At 41.4% G+C, this 20,250-nt stretch overlaps 1 protein-coding gene across 7 annotated transcripts in view; it reads left to right on the top strand.

The window, feature by feature from the left end:
* The window catches only part of LOC126213194 (zinc finger protein 726-like), a 117,820-nt gene that overhangs the window by 79,280 nt on the left and 18,290 nt on the right, over positions 1 to 20,250 (top strand). For 6 of the 7 annotated variants that reach the window (XM_049940822.1, XM_049940823.1, XM_049940820.1 and 3 more), the window contains one exon: positions 19,806 to 19,843. The exons of the other annotated variant lie outside the window; for it this stretch is intronic. In XM_049940822.1, the coding sequence (XP_049796779.1) occupies positions 19,806 to 19,843 (38 nt within the window). The remainder of the gene's footprint in view (positions 1 to 19,805; positions 19,844 to 20,250) is intronic. 7 annotated transcript variants of the gene reach the window in all.

Raw genomic sequence — 20,250 nt, 5'->3', positions numbered from 1 at the left:
AGTTCGTTGGGGGTGGGGCCATCTTGTCCCCTGACAACACAGGGATAGCACTGCTGATGCTTGGGCTGTAAACTGCCACGTATGCCAAGGAGTAGATACCTGTCTTCCTGGGGCATCAGGACTCACAGCAATGGTCATCATGCCAAGTGGCCTTTGCTGTGGCTGGGTGCTGCCCATGGGGAGAGCCCCTGATCGGAGTCGGTGGCATCAGGGTGGCTGACACACAATGAAGCGTACTAAGTCATCTCTTGTTGGTGACTGTACAGCACCTGCAGTCTCTAAGAAGGGCAAGATCCTCTACAATGCTGACAGATATGATCCTAAATCATTTCCCTCCCTTGCTACACAATGGGAGGAATGTAGTGCTACAGAAAGAAGAGAGCCATATTCACCTCGGTATTTAGTCTGTAGCAGAATGGTCAGGGACTCCTTTCTACCTATGAAGCTTCAATTTTTTGTTGAACATCTTGAGGATAAGTTTGAGGAAGTGACAGCACTGGCAAAGATGAGAAGTGGTGCAGTCTCGATTCAGACAGCATCCTCAGCCCAATCCCAGACATTACTTGCATGTGACTAGCTGGGTGATATTCCTGTTTCCGTTACTCCCCATAAAAGCCTCAACATGATACAGGGGATTATTTTCTATCACGACCTCCTCTTTGCAGTCTGAAAAGCTCCACACCACTCTAGAATGGTGGTTCATTTTATCTGGCAGGTTTACAGGGGACCCAAAGATAAAAGGGTCCCTACTGGTGCCTTCATCTTGGCCTTGGAGGGTGATTCATTGCCTTAGAAGGTCAAGGTGATGGTTTACTGCTGTGATATTAAACCATACGTCCCTCTTCCTATGCAGTGCTCTAAGTGCTGGAAATTTCGGCATATGTTTTCCTGTTGCACTTCCAACGCTACATGTTGAGACTGCGTATGTCCACTGCATCCAAATACTTTCTCTGCATCTCCTCCCACTTGTATCAGCTGCGGTGAGCAGCACTTCCGCAGCTCGCCAGACTGCACAGTACTCCAAAAGTAGTGGAAAGTAATGGGAGTACAAGACCCTGGACCATTTGACTTATCAAGAGGCTAAACGTATATTTGAACGATTACACCCCACTCAGTTGACGTCCACATATGCTGCAGCTACATTACCATCGCCATCATAAGTACCTATTTCAGGAGCAAGGACCCCACAAATGCAGGGGAGAAGCAACAGCATCCTCTGGCTCATCTTGTGCAGAAGAGGTTCCTTGGGACCTAACTACTGCTGCAGCAGACGCTCGCCAGTGGCTAACGGAGCCAAAAGCTGCTGAATGAGGAGCTTCACATTCTTCCTCTGTGCCTGAAGCTACTTCAGAGAAGTCCTCCCAGCAAGCCCCTAAAGAGAAGTGAGAGGGCAAACAAACAAAGTAGTCTGCTAAGAAAAAGAACCCTCCAGTGGCCTCACCACCACCACCACCACCACCACCACCACCTACCAATTCTGCACCTGTGGATGAGGTGGAGATCTCAGCATCTCCTGAGGATCTAGATGCCACTGATGCCTCATCCACAATAGGAATTGATACAAATGCTCAGTCATTGGCAGCAGGTGACCCTGAGGCGTAACCTGCCTTCAAGCATACTTCATACCTTCCCAGCCTTATGATAACGTCGTCCTCCAGTGGAACGGCTGCGGTTTTTTCCACCACCTGCCTGAGCTACAGCTGCTGTTTGGCTTTACAACTGCTTTCTGCATTGCCCTCCAGGAAACCTGGTTCGCGGTAATGCGGACCCCTGCGCTTTGTGGCTATAGGGGATATTACAAGAACTGTAGTGAATATAATAGTGTCAGGTGGAGTTCGTGTCTGCACCGCACACAGTATGCAGTGAACCTGTGCTCCTTCAAACCGCTCTTGAAGCTGTGGCCATCAGGATAAGGATGACACAGGAAATAACTTTCTGCAACGTACATCTTCCTCCAGATGGTGCAGTACCCCTGAACACATTGGCTGCACTGATTCATCAACTACCTAAACCTTTCCTACTTTTGCGAGATTGTAACGTCCATAACCCCCTTGTGGGATCACACTGTGCTTAATGGCCGAGGTATAGATGTCGAAACTTTTGTGTCTCACCTCGACCTCTGCCTCTTAAATACAAGGGCCCTCCACACATTTCAGTGTGGCTCATGGCACTTACTTGGCCACTGATTTATCACTCTGCATCCCAGGACTTATCCCATCTGTCAACTGGAGAGCCCACGATGACTTGTGTGGTAGTGACCACTTTTCCATTTTCCTGTCACTCCCACAGCGCCATTCCCCCAGACGTCTACCAAGATGGTCTTTAAACAAGGCAGACTGGGAAGCTTTCGCCTCTGCTGTCACCATTGAAACTCCCCCACATAGTACCATCGATGTGGTAGTTGAGCAGGTCAGTAGAACGATTGTTTCTGTGGCAGAAAACATGACCCCTTGTTCTTTAGGGTGCCCCCAACGAAAGTCAGTACCTTTGTGAACGCCGGAAATCGCTGAGGCTGTTAAAGAGCATCGGAGAGCTCTACAGCGACATAAGCAGCACCCTTCCCTAGAACAACTAATAGCTTTTAAAGGGGTCCTGCCCACGTTCACCAGCTTATAAAGATGGAAACAGGCGTGTTGGGACAGGTACGTCTCGACCATTGGGTGCCATAAGTCACCATCCCAAGTCTGGACAAAGATCAGACGTGTTTGTGGGTACCAGACTCCAACCGATGTTACTGGCATTAACATCAATGGCGTGTTATCTACCAATCCAAACGCAGTTGCTGAAGACTTTGCTGAGAACTATGGTTGAGCCTCTGCATCAGAGAGTTATCCCCCATCATTTGCCACACTCAAACGGCAAATGGAAAGGAAAGACCTTTAGTTCACTGAATGTCACATTGAACCTATAATGTTCCATTTACAGAGTGGGAGTTCCTCAGCATCTTTGCACATTGCCCTGACACATCTCCTGGGCCAGATAGGATCCACAGTCAGATGATCAAACATCTTTGTTCGACTACAAGTAATATCTCCTGAACATCTTTAACCAGATCTGGTGCAATGGCATTCCAGTACTCAAACCCGGCAAAAACCCACTTGATGTGCATAGCTATCGGCCCATCAGCCCCAGCAACTTTATTTGTAAGCTGTTAGAATGTATGGTAAGTCAGCGATTGTGTTGGGTCCTGGAGTCACGTGGCCTACTGGCTCCATGCCAGGGTGCTTTCCGCCAGGGTCACTGTACGATTGATGATCTAGTTTCCCTCGTCTGCCATCCAAACAGCCTTTCCCAGATGCCAACACCTGGTTGCCATCTTTTTTTATTTACGAATAGCTTAAGACACGACCTGGCGACATCATAACCTTGCCACATTATATGAATGGGGTCTCTGGGCCCCGCTCCCGATTTTTATCCAAAATTTCCTATCGCTCCATGCTTTCCATGTCCAAGTTGGTGCCTCCCCACAGTTTCCACCATGTCCAGGAGAATGGCGTCCTGCAGGGCTCTGTATTGAGTGTATTTGTATTTTTAGTGGCCATTAACGGTCTTGCTGAGACCAATGGCCTGACAGCTTCTCTGTATACAGATGACTTCTGCATTTCGTACTGCTCCTCCAATACTGGTGTTGCTGAGCAGCGCCTACAGGGAACCATTCACGAGGCATAGTCATCATGGCCTTAGCCCCCAGCTTCCAGTTTTCAGCTGCAAAGTTATGTGTCACACACTTCTGTCTGCTTCATACTGTTCATCTGGAACCAGAACTTCATCTTAATGATGGTCCACTCACTGTAATGGAGACATATCGATTCTTACGACTGGATTTCGCTGCCCAATTGATGTGGCTTCATCTTCATCAGCTGAAGCAGAAGAGCTGGCGGCACCTCAATGCCCTCTGCTGCTTGAACAACACCATCAGGGGTGCAGATCACTCTACGCTGCTGCAGCTCTACACAGCCCTTGTTCAATCCTGTTTTGACTACGGGAGTCTGGTTTATTGTTTGGCGGCACCCTGAACATTACATTTACTTGACCCAGTGTGCTACTGTGATGTTTGACTGGCAGCAGGAAGTTTCAGGACGAGTCCAGTGACCATGCCAGAGTTCCTCCATTGAAGGTTAGGCGTGCACAACTGCTCGCCAGTTACGTTACACACATTCATAGTTCTCCTGAGCATCCGAACTACCATCTCCTTTTCCCATCCACGGCATTTCATCTCCAACATCAGGGCCCAGGTCAGGGCTTAAGAATGCGGTTCGCATCCGATCTCTTCTGTCTGGAGTCCTTGCTTTTACCACCTATGCTGTAGATCCATTCACGTACACCTGCATGGTGTACACTGAGGCCGAAACTTTGCCTGGTCCTTTCACAGGTCCCTAAGGACTCAGTTAACCTTTCGGCTCTGTGCTGTCACTTCCTCTCGGTTCTTGACACGTACCGGAACCATGAAGTGGTTGCCACTGACAGCTCCATGGGTGATGGTCAATTTGCCTTCGCATATGTTCGTGGTGGTCATATTGAACAGCACTCCTTGCCAGATGGCTGCAGTAGTGTTTGGACTGCAGAGCTGGCGGCCATTTCTTGTGCTCTTGAGCGCATCCGATCATGTGCTGGTGAGTCGTTTCTTCTCTTGAGGAGCCTACAAGCTATCGCCCAGTGCTACCCTCACCATCCTTTGGTAGCGACCATCCAGGAGTCCATCTGTGCCCTGGAACGATCCAGTCGATCCCTGTTGTTTGTGTGGACCCCATGCCACATTGGAAATCCAGGTAATGAACTGTCCAACAGGCTAGCCAAACAGGCTACATGGAAACCACTTCTGGAGATTGGCATCCTTGTGACTGACCTGTGATCATTATTATGCCACAAGGTTTTTCAGGTTTGGGAGATGGAATGGCATACACTCAGTATGCACAATAAACTGCGTGCAGCTAACACATCGCTACCTCCTCTGTCGCGAGGACCCACCTCGGTGTCACTGTGGCTCACATATGACTTGTCATGCACATCTTGCTGGACTGCCCAAATCTAGTCGCTCTACGGTGGACTTTTAACATTCCCAGCAACAGTGCTTCAACAGCAGATTTTGTTTTACATTTTATTTGTGAGGGGTTGTTTTATTGTACCATCTAGGGTAGGTGTCTAGCCTTCTCTCTGAGGTCGCCACCCTCCCTCCATTTTAACTCTGCCGCACTTTCTTTGCATTTATTTGTCTTTGTGGTCGTCTTTTCCCTACATGTATTCATCTTGCCTTGCCTTTTTGGGGTGGAAATTTTAATGTGTTGCAGAGTGGCTGGCTCATCCTCTTTTATTATTGTGATCAGCCAGCCTAGACCATATGCTCTATGGTTTTAATACCTTCTGCTTCTCCTTGTGGTGTATGTTTTTCCCATTTTCTTTGTTCCATTTGTTTTATTTTTAGGTGTGGTGTTGAGTGTTTTCTACCTTGAGCCTTGCTTGTCAAGAGAAAGGGACTGATAACTCTGCAGTTTGGTCCCTTTATACCCAAAACCAACCAACCAATCAACTTTGTTCTTCATAATATTGTTACATTTCATCAATGGTTTTCCATTACTTGAGTCTATACTTGCAGGACATCAGTGCTGTAGTTGATGCGACATTGAAATTTGGGCTACAATTCTAATATTTCGCAGTTATGACCAACTGAAAGGACAGCTTTTAAAGATAGACATTCTCAAGTTGTCTGTTACTCCACTCCACTGGAGCCACACAATGCCTGAGCAACAAGTACTACACTGTTGAGTAGGTAAAGTGTTCGTGAAATACTGTTTTGGTGTTGCTTTTGTGTTTCATTCATTGTGTAAGTGTGTGGTTTCTAACCTGTAACTGGAGACAGAGATCTCCTACTTCAAATATTTTTATGTTGCAATGCACAAATGCAGTGTAAATGAATGAAGGTCATGTTATAGTAGTAGTATAGGTCTCACTCTGTGGTTTTTTTTTTTTTTGTCTTTTCTTTCCTTGAAATTTGCAGCTGGCGTTATTAAAGTGAAGTACATTTTGTAGGAGGTTCACTGTTCTTAACATAATTGGCATGATCAAAATGTAAATAAAAAATAGGTAACTTAATTTCATAATAATTCTGAAGTTGGCTAGATTACTTATTGTCATCTTGTGGTGTGTATATGTAGCTCCCGAATATGGATACATTAATATTGTTAAAATACAGGGTGTACATGAAGTCAAAGAACACTTTCAGTTATTTATTGCACAGCAACTAAGCTTTGTACATATATCATACATATTGCAGTTTGAAAAGAAACTCTGAAAGTTGTTTTTTTATGAACACTCGATATGCGAACCATGAGTGACCCAGCAGACATCAATACGGTAATCGAATTCTTGCCATATCCATCCCAGCATGTCTCTCGTATGTACTCCAGTCACTTCACTCTTACTGGGATGTCCACTTCTCTTTGCTGGGCATAAGCAACCTGTCATAACGAATTTGTTGTGTCAGTGGTAAATGGCCTTCCTTGTTGGTGGCTTCTTACTGGTTCTAAACATCTGTTGAAGAGCTGTAGCATACTGGTTTTTGTCAAACTCCAACACACAGAAAGCTCGCTCCACACCTGAACTTGCCGTACTGACTATCACCGGCAAATTACCAAACTATGCTGGTGGTATACATCAAAAAACATTTTCATGTTTCTCTTCAAAATGACATATGTTTGCTATCTGTACAGTGTTTGGTTCTTGTGCAATAAATGATTGAAAGTTTTCCTGGACTTCATGTACTCCCCGTAATACCCTACTGTTTCAAGAGTGTAACACACTTAGAGGCAGTGGTCTGCACCATGCCATGATAAAAGGACTGTAGAACAGTAGAAACATAATATGTGATTTAATTGGTAGAGAGTCGTGTGTGCATAGGCCCAGTATTGCCTTCTTTTGTGTGATAGGCCAGGTCAGTGTTACACAGCACTGGGTGCAGAGATGTCATATGAAATAGCAACATGTAATCAAGTGCCACTATTCCTTGCCAGTTTCACAAGGTGAAATATCGGTGTGTGTGTGTGTGTTCGTGTGTGTGTGTGTGTGTGTGTGTGTGTGTGTGTGTGTGTGTGTGTGTGTGTGTGTTCGCGCGTGTGTGTGTGTGTGTGTGTTCGCGCGCGTGTGTGTGTGTGTGTGTGTGTTCGCGCGCGTGTGTGTGTGTGTGTGTGTTCGCGCGCGCGCGCGTGTGTGTGTGTGTGTGTTCGCGCGCGTGTGTGTGTGTGTGTGTGTGTGTGTGTTCGCGCGTGTGTGTGTGTGTGTTCGCGCGTGTGTGTGTGTGTGTGTGTTCGCGCGTGTGTGTGTGTTCGCGCGCGCGTGTGTGTGTTTGTGTTCGCGCGCGTGTGTGTGTGTTTGTGTTCGCGCGCGTGTGTGTGTGTGTTCGCGCGCGCGCGTGTGTGTGTGTTCGCGCGCGCGCGTGTGTGTGTGTTCGCGCGCGCGCGCGTGTGTGTGTGTGTGTGTGTGTGTGTGTGTGTGTGTGTGTGTGTGTTCGCGCGTGTGTGTGTGTGTGTGTGTGTGTGTGTGTTCGCGTGTGTGTGTGTGTGTGTGTTCGCGCGTGTGTGTGTGTGTGTGTTCGCGCGTGTGTGTGTGTGTGTGTGTGTGTGTGTGTGTGTGTGTGTGTGTGTGTGTGTGTGTGTGTGTGTGTGTGTGTTCAAATGGGGCAGAATTATTGGTTATTCTGTCATGTTGTGGCTCACACGAGGCAAGCTGCATCAACAGTGAGGCAGATGTGGAATCGGTGGAGACCAGGTACTGGAGGACACAATATGACCACAGTGTGAGATAACCACAATCTTGTCTGCTTGCAAGGCGTTACAGGAATTGCATAGTTTAGCAAAGTAACACTAACAGTAAGTGGTCCAAAAAGTGCAAATAATGCACAGAAAAGGAAAATTAACTTCGGGTAATTGGCAGCATATTAAGAGAAAAAGACTTCATGACGGTGGATTGCAACAGAAATCACAAAAGGTAAGGTAGTTCCTGTGAAACAGCCACCAATGCAAGTGAGTGGAATAATGCTGGATTGGTTTCTTTGGTTTCGTAAAAGGACATATGTTAATAGAATAACATGTGTCCTGAATGACAGCATATGTGCCCTGTAGAGTACATGGCTCTAACAACATACCTGATGTGCATCTTCTGACAATATTATAGTAAAAATAAGTAACATGGATAAAACTAACTACAGTTATGTCTTTATCATTAATGAAAAAGTGGAATACACACTGCTATATTATTAAGACAATGTGGGGTATGATACTTTAGTTGAATATTGTGTAGTAATATTGACAGCATGATTCAGGATCATGTATGCAATACTGAAGTGTGTTCAAAAGAAGGATTCTAGGACATTTAAGTATGTAAATTAAATTAAAGTTGTGCAAAGAATACCATGCCTTGATGCACAATGAAAAGTCAATTAACTTGATAAACTCCACGTACATAGGTGTGCCAGGCAGACGAAAGGAAGGTAAGACAGATGGTACATCATTGAAACAAGCTACTTTGAAATACGAAGTCCAGTCAAAAGAAGTGTGTCAAACATATCTTTACGCATTCTGAATCACCCAGCAATGAAAACTCTCTCTTCAGCATAAACTGGAAAGTGGAGTGACCACTCCTGAAGATGGTTGAGGAAAATATTTGTGTAGGTCACAGCCATATCAAATGATAAGTCTCTGATTCGGGAACTCGGTTTCAGTTTCTCAAAGTAGGAATAAATCTCCGAAGAATTTCTGTACCACAATCTCAATCTGTTCAGAATTTTTCGCTCGTTTATGCTCGCAGCTTCAGGTGAGATACAAATGCACAACATGGAACTTGGGTCAGTTGTCATGCAAAAGCAGACCGAGCATACAGACTGCTAAAAGACAACACAGAAATGGCTACAAAAGAACAACAATATAAATGTTACATGTGTTGACGTACAACAGGTTCTACTTTGTCATACATTGGCACATTCCATGGTATTCTGCCAGAGACAGCTGCCATCATATAATTTCATGGTTCGTGACTTCGGTACTTAACTAACACAGTAAATTTAGGGGATGGATCTGATGCAAGATTTGGTTCAGCCAAAATAGTTTCCAGTTTGATTAAATTTGTTATGCTTGAAGGAGGTGTGGAACACAAACTAATTATATGGTATGACCACCATGTTGGGCAGAACAGTAACTGGAGAATTTTAGCACTTTGTTTCAGTCTGGTCAACTGCAAGTACTGTGTGGAAAAACATAAAAAGTTATTATGTTCAAGTCACAGTTTCCTACATTGTAACAGGAACTTCGCTATGATTGAGAAAAGAAAGTGTCAAAAGTTATGGCTCCTTTAGAATGGAAGCATGTCACAGCTTAGACCTCTGTTGAACTTTCAAAACTGACCATTCAGGAGACGATGGAAGACTTCAAGGGCATAGGATCTGTTGAGCTGGTTATCAAAACACCACATGCTTTAAAAATTTCTGGTGTGCTCTGGTTGAAGTTATGCAGTGACAATCCTTGAGGCATAAGGATGCTTCATCCATGTGGAAGACATTTCATTTTGAAACGTGGGTGTGAACATGAGGTAAAAGAAATTGTTGCGTTTTGCTTTTTGGTTACTTTACAATGGGGTACTGAAACTTGTAAGGAGAAGAAAAGTGATCTATTGGATGTGACGAAATCAAAATTATAAAAAACATTGTGTACAATATGAGTGTAATGTGCCGGCTTTGGGTCTCCACTTGATAACAAACTCATGTTCTATTATTTTAAGACCAAAGTAATCAGTTTACAATAAAAATCCGTTTGTGTCTTGTTATAATTTTCCTATTTAAAACTTTGAGACTCTAGGTAACCTTATAGTAGAGTGTGATTATACAGTAATGCTGTATATCAGTTGCTATACACTGTTTTTCTGTTACAATAATTATCTATTTTCTAAAACCTACCCTTAGTGCAAATTTTAAAAAGGACAAGCAAGTATTTTCAACAGTCTGCATCTTCAAACAACACATATCTGCTATTACATTACTATTAATGGTTTTTGTCAATTTCCTAAAAAGTCCAAAATGTGCCCTTCAGCGTTATTCATGCACATGCTTCATTTTGCTATTATTATGTGCGTCTATCAGGTGACACAGATAGAGAATGTGATTGACTGGTGCCTTCTTCCAATCACTAGGAAACTTTCATGGGCTCAGAGACATATGATATGCTGCTGTTAGAGAAGGGAGTAGTTCATTGTAATATGAGCAGTATTACACAGCCATCTCATATGGTCCAGGTGCCTTTTTTCTATTAAGTGGTTACACAGTATAAAATCAACAGTTATTGATCATCTCAAAATCTGTAATTTTGATGTTTATGCCGGTACTGAAAGGAGGAACTCCATTACAATATTCCATGATAAAATAACTTTGGAAGAGCAAATTGAATTTTTTGGCCTTGTATTATCTGTTACCTTCAGTTTGTGTGACAGTAGGGTCACTGATGATGGTTTCAGTCCAGCTACTGACACTGTGAGCTTACTCCTTACTGAGAAATTTCATTCAAGACGTGTAATGTTAATGTTTTGAAATTGGTCCTATGATGTACTGAGTTTCAGGCTAGTGACCAAATCTGATGTTGGAATGTACCTCTACAGTCCCATGCATGGGTCACAGCCATCCACCACTGAGTATCTACCCTGTTAAAACCACCAGCTGTCTACACTATATTTTGTCAGTCAAGCAACATCTAAAAGTATGAAGTTAGGCATATATTGCAATAGTTAATGTATACTTAAACATGTTGTTTAAACTGAATTTAAATGCAGTGAAAACTAAATAAGGAAATGTAAACACAGTGGCAAAGTTAAGTTGAATGGTGTATACTGTCAATGTAAGACACAAAAGTAGAAATAGCCATATTTAAAATCATGAAATTGAATTATATAGGTTCACATAGCAAGGTTGAACACTTCAGACTGAAGATAATGCAGTTCAATTATGTGAATAATTAAGAATATTTGACAGATTCCCCAGTTACATGAGCTACTTTGAAATCAGAACTAAAATCTAAGTTCCAACTTTGGGTCAATATAAGTTCATTTTTCACGCTGTGTCACTGTCTGATCAAAGTTCAACACAAAAGAGAACTATCAGTTCCACAAAGTGAAAGTTCTTCAGTCACAAAAACATACAACAATGAGAAAATGTGAAAATCCTCAAATTTTGCTCAAAATCATATCGTCCATACAATTTTAGAGAACTTAAATCGCACAACTGGTTGGCTGCCCAGAGACTTCAGTTCAACTACTGTCAAAACCTGCGCAGGCTTAACAGAAACTGTTCACCAGCCCAGACTGTGTGAGAAACACAAATATATTACCAAAGAGCATGAGGCGCAAAAGCACTGCTTATTTAAAACCTCAAGAAACCATACAATGCTAGTCAGCTCCAAAGCATCTTACAAAAGTAAATGGAACTAACAGTGATCGAAAGTACATTGTTTTTGTTGAAACTAAACAACTTGAAATAAGCACCTTCCCATGATGTTCACTTTGAGGCTTACCAAACATTCTAAGTTTGATTTTACATTAAATATCAGTGAAGAAACGTTACACTGCCATCATATTCAACTGTTAAAATAAGCAAATCTAAGGAAATATTTCTCTACAAACAAGTTTGTCATATCAGATGAGATCATAATTTAATGCTCATGTACATGGTGCTTTAGGTTACTATGTAACACATACCAAGTTTGAATTACAACCAATTGAACTCGGCCCATCTTGATCTCACTGCATAATAGTCAATTTGTCAAAAAAATACCTAAACACAAATTCACTAAGGATGATTGATTTCGTTTGATTTTGGCAGGGAAGCTAAAACAGCTTTGATCTAACCTGACACTGCCCGCACTGAAACAGTTTGTGTGGTATCGCTCCCTGTGTATCTAGTAAAGCCAACCAGTGCCCTTAGGTAGTGCAAGGAGTCCCTTTACCAGTTCTTTGTTAGACACAATTTCTCCACTTCTAGTTGCCCCGAAATTTCTGCCCCTCTTGCTGTGGTATGTAGGTGTTTTTTGAAATTCTCATGGCTGGTCTTCATCCCAACCATAAGTTTAATATTTTTCCCGTTCAAGCCTAGGATTATAGAGCTTCTTTTAAAACATGGCTTTGGCATCATTATCTTACCATGTTTTGGTTATAGACCTTGCTCCAGTATTCTATGTACTATCTTGTAAGCCAGTTCTGTAGTTATAGTTCGATCATAGTCGTGGTGATTGTAAGGGCAGGTTAGGGTCCAATGAATGGAGTCTTTGCCCCCATCCTGGCCAGTTTTTAGGATTGTTCATTGCCACCGATCTCTGGCCAGGGACCCACATTAGGTTTACCCTATTGCTTCCACTAGCTCCACCGGAGCACTGCGACATACTACAATAATCTTAGATCTAGTTGCAGGAGCTACCAATGATTTCAAGGCTGCCTGGCTGAATAGATATAGATGCTACGGTCCTTGTAGCACCTATGTATATTCTCCTCCACACACACACACACACACACACACACTGATTTCAGTAATTTCAGCTTGGAATACCAAGGCCAGTTTTCCTAGAGTGATGATGCCCTCCAGTCTTTGCTGAATCCGAGACACCCCGACCCCAGCTCCTTGGTCTGATTTCTACCCATATGGTGTCGAACTGTTTTTTCGCACTGCTCTCTGCTTCCAATTATTATATTGTTAGGCTTGTTGAAGCAGTTGGAGTTATTATGTAGTCAGCCTGCATTTCTCCAGCCATTCATATATTTGCCCCACTTACTGATTTAGTGTGTGTGTGTGTGTGTGTGTGTGTGTGTGTGTGTGTGTGTGTGTGTGTGTGTCCCATTGAGATCCAGTTTTTACTAGTTTTGAGTCTGCATGCATCAGCTGCTGCCTTCATCTAAACCCAAAGGTGTAGTGGAGGCATGTCCAGCATGGCCTCCATCTCAGCATTTGGTGTGCTACTAATTTTCCCTGTTATGGCTAACCAGGCCAGTCTCTTTACCTTAGCTGCAACCTGATTTTCTACCTTCCTTTCTACCTTTCTCCTAAGTCTAACTGCTGTGGTGTATATCCAGTGCATACCTCAGGGTCTTATGCCCCAGTTTTTGCCATAAGCCCTTCTGGTACTCACTAGAGTACAATTCGCCTTCGAGCAGATAATCTTAATGTGAGGAATTCATGTTAGTTTCTCAGCTAAGATTACCCCTAGATATTTCACTATCCACTTCACAGGTAGGATTTCATTGAAAAGCTTTACATTCCAACTTGAGTGTTGGATATGCTTCTTTGTGATTGATACATCAGTCTTCTTAGGATTAACCTGTACATCCTGTTTAATGCACCAGTCTTCCACAATGTCAAGCGAACCTTGTGCCAAGTATTACTATGACAAGGTCATCTGCTTATCCTTGGCAAAAACATTGACTGGAATTTAGTTCCTAAATGAGTTCATTCACCACTAGCTTCCACAAAAGGGACAAAACTTCGCCTGGTGGACAACCTCTAGTGGCGTTAATTGCCATTTCATTCATTATTGTGGCCTCTACCCTTCTTCCACTAAGTGTGGCCCTAGCTCACCCACATATAGAAGTCAGTAGATCATGCACCTTCGCTGCCCTAACCATGGCATCGAAGGTTGAATTACTAAAAGCCCCCTCGATGTCCAGGAAGATGCAGAGGGCTATTTCTTGAAAGCAAAGTGCTTTCTCCACCCTACCAACAAATACATGGAGAGCTGTCTCACTTGATATACCTGGTTGTGCGTGTTGGGGTTTGAATGCGCAGGAGCCCTAGTTAACCTCCTCTCCCCAACATATACATTAACCAGACTGATTGGTCTCATATCCTTGGCCTTGTTATGATCAATTCTCCCTGGCTTTTGAATAAAGCAACCTTCACTGCTCTTCAGGCATTGGGAATGACTCCTGCTGCTAGGCTAACCCTGAATAACCTGCACAGGACTCTTACAAGATTCTCTCCTACTTTTTTCAAGAGAGCTGGAAAGATGCCATCTGGGCCAGGTGGCTTGAACAGTTAGAATGTTCCCACTGCCCACTGGATTTTACTGAAATTGTCACACTCCTTAGCCAATTCCCAGTCCTCTCTTAGAGTGCCTGAGAAAAATGGCTCAAATGGCTCTGAGCACTATGGGACTTAACATCTATGGTGATCAGTCCCCTAGAACTTAGAACTACTTAAACCTAACTAACCTAAGGACATCACACAACACCCAGTCATCACGAGGGTGCCTGAGAACCATTGTCTTTCAGGGGTCACGTTCTGGTCTACGTTATCAGCCAGAGCATATTGAGGAAAGTAAGTTTTGCGGAGCAGTTCCAGTGTCTCGTATGCTGTCTTTGTATATTCCCCTCCTCCTTCCTCAATGTACCTTCTGGATTAGTTGGTACTCTAGTGAGGATTTTTTGAAGCCTGGCTTGAGATAAGCACCTCCACATGCTGGTCACTTTAGAACCTTATGAAACCTTCTAAGATAAATACTACATTAAATATCAGTGAAAACATGATAAACTGCCATCATATGCAACTGTCAAAATAAGTAAATACAAGAAAATATTTCTATACCAACAAGTGTATCATATCAGGTGAGATAATAATTTCCTGCTCATTTACTTGGTGTTTTTGGTTACTATGTAGCACATACCAAGTATGAATTACAACCAGTTGAAGTGGAAATATCTTTATCTCATACTGCATAATAGTTAATTTGTCAAAAACAGTACTTAAGACACATTCACTAAGGATAAAGGTAAAGGTGTAGTGTAAAATATGCTGTCTTTTTGTGTATGGAAGTGTGGAGTATATTTAGCTCTGGTCAAATTAATCAAGTAGTTTGTCAAATTATAGATACCCTGGATCTAGTTGAGTTCCAGACAAATTATGTATTCACTGTACAGTTTGATGTATTGGTTATGCTTGTGGCAGTTTTGGCTTACCAGTAGTACAATTTAGTGTTATTGTAATCAGTGTTTATAAACATTGATATATTAGTGATGAATTGAATTTTAGTGGTTTTCTATGTAATATTTGGGAATAATATTTTATAGCTGGAAAGTGACAAGTTAGCAGTTAGCTATAAATCTGGTTTTTTGAGACAATGGTCAGCAGAGTTAGAATATTTCATTTGTTGCATCCTTTGTTTATTTCCGTTCCTCGCTTATTTTGGCCATTCATCTTTTGTTCATCAGTGAGTTTATGAGTATATTTAAATGTGTGACAAAAATTCTACTTGCTATCATGGCATTGACCTTGGCAAAGTCCTAAAATTCCTCAAAGAATTGTAAAAAGTTGTATGAATGTGAATTTAAATACTGCCTTACAGTCGTTAGCTTACTCTCACAGGAAGGTATTCCCAATGGATAACAGATTAGTGGCATTTCTCATGGCATGGGAGGAATATAGTTCACCAGAGCAAAATATTAAGTGTATATTTGTTGGTGTTTCAGTGTTAAATGAGAAATGTTCAGTGTCAATCATATGACTCAAAAAGTTTGGTTTTGGTCTGAAAAGAATTTCTTAGAAAATAGAGAGGTGTGTTTTGGATCATTATCTATATATATACTTACATTATGAATATAATAGAGGGAATCATTCCACATGGGAAAAATATATCTAAAAACAAAGATGTGACTTACCAAACGAAAGTGCTGGCAGGTTGATAGACACACAAACAAACACACAAAATTCAAGCTTTCGCAACCAACGGTTGCTTCATCAGGAAAGATGGAAGGAGAGGGAAAGACGAAAGGATGTGGGTTTTAAGGGAGAGGGTAAGGAGTCATTCCAATGCCGGGAGTGGAATGACTTACCTTAGGGGGGGAAAAAAGGACAGGTATACACTGGCGCGTGCACACACACACACACACACACACACACACACACACACACACACACACACACACACGTATCCATCTGCACATACACAGACATTTGCCTGTACAAATGTCTGCTTGTGTCTGTGTGTGCGAGTGTATACCTGTCCTTTTTTCCCCCCTTAAGGTAAGTCTTTCCGCTCCCGGGATTGTAATGACTCCTTACTCACTCCCTTAAAACCCACACCCTTTCATCTTTCCCTCTCCTTCCCTCTTTCCTGATAAAGCAACCGTTAGTTGTGAAAGCTTGAATTTTGTGTGTATGTTTGTGTTTGTTTGTGTGTGTATCAACCTGCCAGCACTTTCGTTTGGTAAGTCACTATATACTTACATTGTTGTATGATCTTGCTCGTTCACTAGATATGTAACCACAGCAGCATGAAGCTCTTGCTGTAGTGACACATACATGTGTTGCTCTTTTGTGACTGCTTGCAAGCAGTACTGGCAGAATAACACAACTGCAAAGTATTTCTGAGTACTGCTGTAACCTAACAAAACACTCCAAATACTGTTCCCTGCATATTTGCAGAGACACTTTGACCTACTTGCTGTAATATGTTTGCAGTACAAATACAATTGCTGTGCTTTACTGAGATGGTACTAGAAATGTGGAACAATATTATTTTTTTTCCCTTCTCAATTACAAGCCAGCCAAGGTTTTACATTTCTTTATACTACTCCATCTGTACACTTTCTTGTTTCCACTCATGTGACATCCAGTTTCTATTTTCTCTTTTTGGAACTATTTTGCTGTGGAGTATTTATCAACTCAATTCTGTTTTTGTATTTGGTTTTAAATTTCTTGCTTATTTATACAAGTTTCTTGTAGGTCTTGGTGCAGTTCTGTAAGCCAATGAGTTCTTTTCTTAAGTTTTTAGTACTTCTGCACAGTTTTTCTTTTTAGTATGATAAGATTCATTAGCTTTCTTTGCCAAATTTTGTCTCCAGTTATTTTCGTACATATTTATCTATACTTCTGTATTGTTTCTGAATTTAAATGTTTGTACTGGTGTTCTGTTTCCTAATATCTTTTCTTTTTTCATAATTTTCTCTTATCATTTGTTGATTTTAAATTTAGTGTTTGTGATTCAGATCTGTATTCTGGCCAAATGACTGCCTTGCAAGTTGGAGGTTCTGCAATTTTGGAGAAAGAATTTTTACCGTAAACATCTTCTGTTAACAGAAATGCAAAGACCATCTTTCATAGTCTACCTTTTGTGGCTCCATTTTCCCCACCATTTGGCTACATGACTTCTCATAGATCCTTAAATTTTTCTTCCCCTGATACTTCGTATTTGATTGGGATATTGCAGTCCTGTTGTTACCCATTACTGCTTCTTACCAGAGGAGATGAGTAGTCATGCTTCTCCTACCGTTTTTCTTTCTCTCTGTTTTGTGCTTTCTCTACACTGCGAGTATTGCTAAATTATCTACAAAAGTTGAACAGACAATTTTGGCATCCATTTTCTAACCAAGTAGTATTCAACTTCTGGTATTGGATTCTGACAACTGCTCCATCTGTTCAATGTTAACTTTTCTAGTATGGTCTGGAAGAAGAATGGAGTTAGTCCTTTGCCTTGGCTAAAGTCTGTTGTTATCTCAAATGAGGCTGTAGTTCTTTTCAGAGGACCCGTGTTGTCTTCTGTATTTCAGATTCTTTAAGAAGTTTGAATAAAAGCAGTCTTGCTTTATAGTCATAAGCCTTCTAAAATTTTACAGATGTATTCCAATAGTATTTTGCTCCTTTAGTCCTTAACAATTTGCCCTTCAGAGGACCATCCTGCCCTAAGCTATCTCTAATATATCTCCTATTTTGGAATTGTTTGTGTTGTTTTCTCCTTGAACTTTTCGTGGAATTTCTTTTAATCTTCTGTGAACATGGCTATCTCTTATTACAGGCCAGGAATCTTACTTTTATGATTCAGTGATAATAGTCAATTTCAACAGGTATCTATGTCTGACTCTGGAAATCATCACCTTCTTGGAATTGTGCTTCATTATTGGCACATAAGCTATCTGATATTCTCAAATCATATTATTGTTGACCTCATATCTTTTTAGTGGTGTATGTGGGTGGGGGGGGGGGGGTTTATCTGCCAACAATTTAGCTAAATGTCTTTTTCTTACCACTTTTCCTTTTTTCTTACATCCACAGTCAGGCAGACATAAACATTTTCTCCTTGGACTGTTATGGAAAGTATTTATTCAAAATTAATTTGGCAGCTGTACAATTCTCAAGTGGTAGCCCAGTGTGACATCTGAATCCTTTATAATTCTTTTGAGGTAATACTTTCCTTGTGTTAACCATGTTCACAAATTGCATATTTATCAAAATAAAAAAAATTACTAATCTGTATGTCCAGACAATGGTAGTACTTCATGTACTGATTTATTTCAGTCATGTCATACTGCACGTCTTAATATCCACTCCCTAAGCACTAGTTATGACATTTAATAATTTTGATGTAGTTCATAGTAAAATGTCACTGGAGAATGGCATAAGTCAAAATTCCAGTTGTGAATAAATACATTTAATAGCACTTTTATGCAGAAAATATTCTCATCTGCATCTTGTGCCAGTCTGAGGATAAAAATTTAATAAAATTTTTATATCTAAAAACAAAGATGATGTGACTTACCGAACGAAACGCTGGCAGGTCGATAGACACACAAACACACACACAAAATTCAAGCTTTCGCAACAAACTGTTGCCTCATCAGGAAAGAGGGGAGGAGAGGGAAAGACGAAAGGATGTGGGTTTTAAGGGAGAGGGTAAGGAGTCATTCCAATCCCGGGAGCGGAAAGACTTACCTTAGGGGGAAAAAAGGACGGGTATACACTCGCGCGCTCGCGCGCGCGCGCGCGCGCACACACACACACACACACACACACACACACACACACACACACACACACACACACACACACGCACGCACGCACACACACACACACATATATATCCATCCACACTATACAGACACAAAATTTTTATGTTTTCCTGTAGCACTTCATCAGATGCTTCTCAATATTGTTCTCAGGACAGTTTTACTTTCTGAACTGTTCTTGTTACCCTGATTTATTATTGCATGTGCATTAATTATTGTGTACCTCTCATCTAAATATTGAATTATGGCAGGGAGAGAGTCTTTCTGGAGGTAATGAAAAATTTGTTGCTGATTGCAAAATATATTTGCCATTTATAAATGCAGAGCCTAGTACTGGAGGAGTTTCACGAATTTCTTCCCTGTGTTCTCTTTGAAAAATCTATAGTTCTCTGAATGTTGTATTTCTTCATCTGTGAATGTGCTTTTTTTGTAATGCCAGTTTTAACTTGTCCATTTACAATGTCTGAAAGTATTTTGAGTCTGCCAATATTTATTAATGTTTGTATATTTAATGGTCCAAGCGTGTATGTAGTTCTGAGTGTGAACTTACAGTTGGGTTTAGAAGTCACTCCTCACCTCTGCAAGTTGGTCTGGGCTGGCCAGAGCACAAAGGCCCAAATGTGTCACTTACGATGATCGATTCATCTCTCACTTTTCATAATAAAAAAAAAATGAATGAAAATCTTATACAATACACAAGTACATGACAGATGAAAGATGTTTTGGTCACTTTTCTTTGTGAAGTGTCTAGTAGGAAGTATGGCTACAACCAAATTACTGGCTTGTGTAGATATTTACAGAACTGAAGACAAAGTGAGGAAATGGAGAGTGAATTCTTACTGACATTCTGTTTCATTAACAGAAACAGTTTATCATGTCCTCTTTAATGATATTTTCAAGCCTCACTTACTGCATTTTGTGGACCAATCACATGTTGGTGGGCATTAATTCAATTATATTTATTTACTGTCTCATCAGTTGTAAGTCACAGGCAGTTTCTTCATATATTTCAGGTGGAAACCTCAACAAGATACGCATCTGATAGTGCAAGGTAAGTTTTCATAATTCACTGCAGAACTTTTTGAGAAATATAAATTTTTATTACTTGTGAAAGTACGTCAGATATAAAATGCCCTACTCTAATTACTCAGTATCACCGATAAGCAACAACATTACAAGGCAGTATGGTCAGTACTGCTATTCTCTGCAACAACCTTTATGTGACTTCCTAGATAAATAGAGCAAATGTCTAATATCTGTACAGGTAAATAAAAGTTCAGGTGGAATGTCAGCAGCTGTATTGGGCTGAATTCAGAATGTCACATGACTCACTGAAATTCAACAGGTTCCTCTTGATGAGCCCAAGCTAATATACTGCAATAGAAAAGTAAGAAGGAAGGGTGAGTGGCTACATATCCAAAAATTGGAGCTGATTCCTGGCCTTCCAGATTAATGAAC

This window comes from Schistocerca nitens, chromosome 11 (genome assembly GCF_023898315.1).
Source record: "Schistocerca nitens isolate TAMUIC-IGC-003100 chromosome 11, iqSchNite1.1, whole genome shotgun sequence".
NCBI lineage: Eukaryota > Metazoa > Arthropoda > Insecta > Orthoptera > Acrididae > Schistocerca > Schistocerca nitens.
Note: the sequence above shows the minus strand (reverse complement) of the source record. Positions and strands in the feature narration are given on the sequence as shown.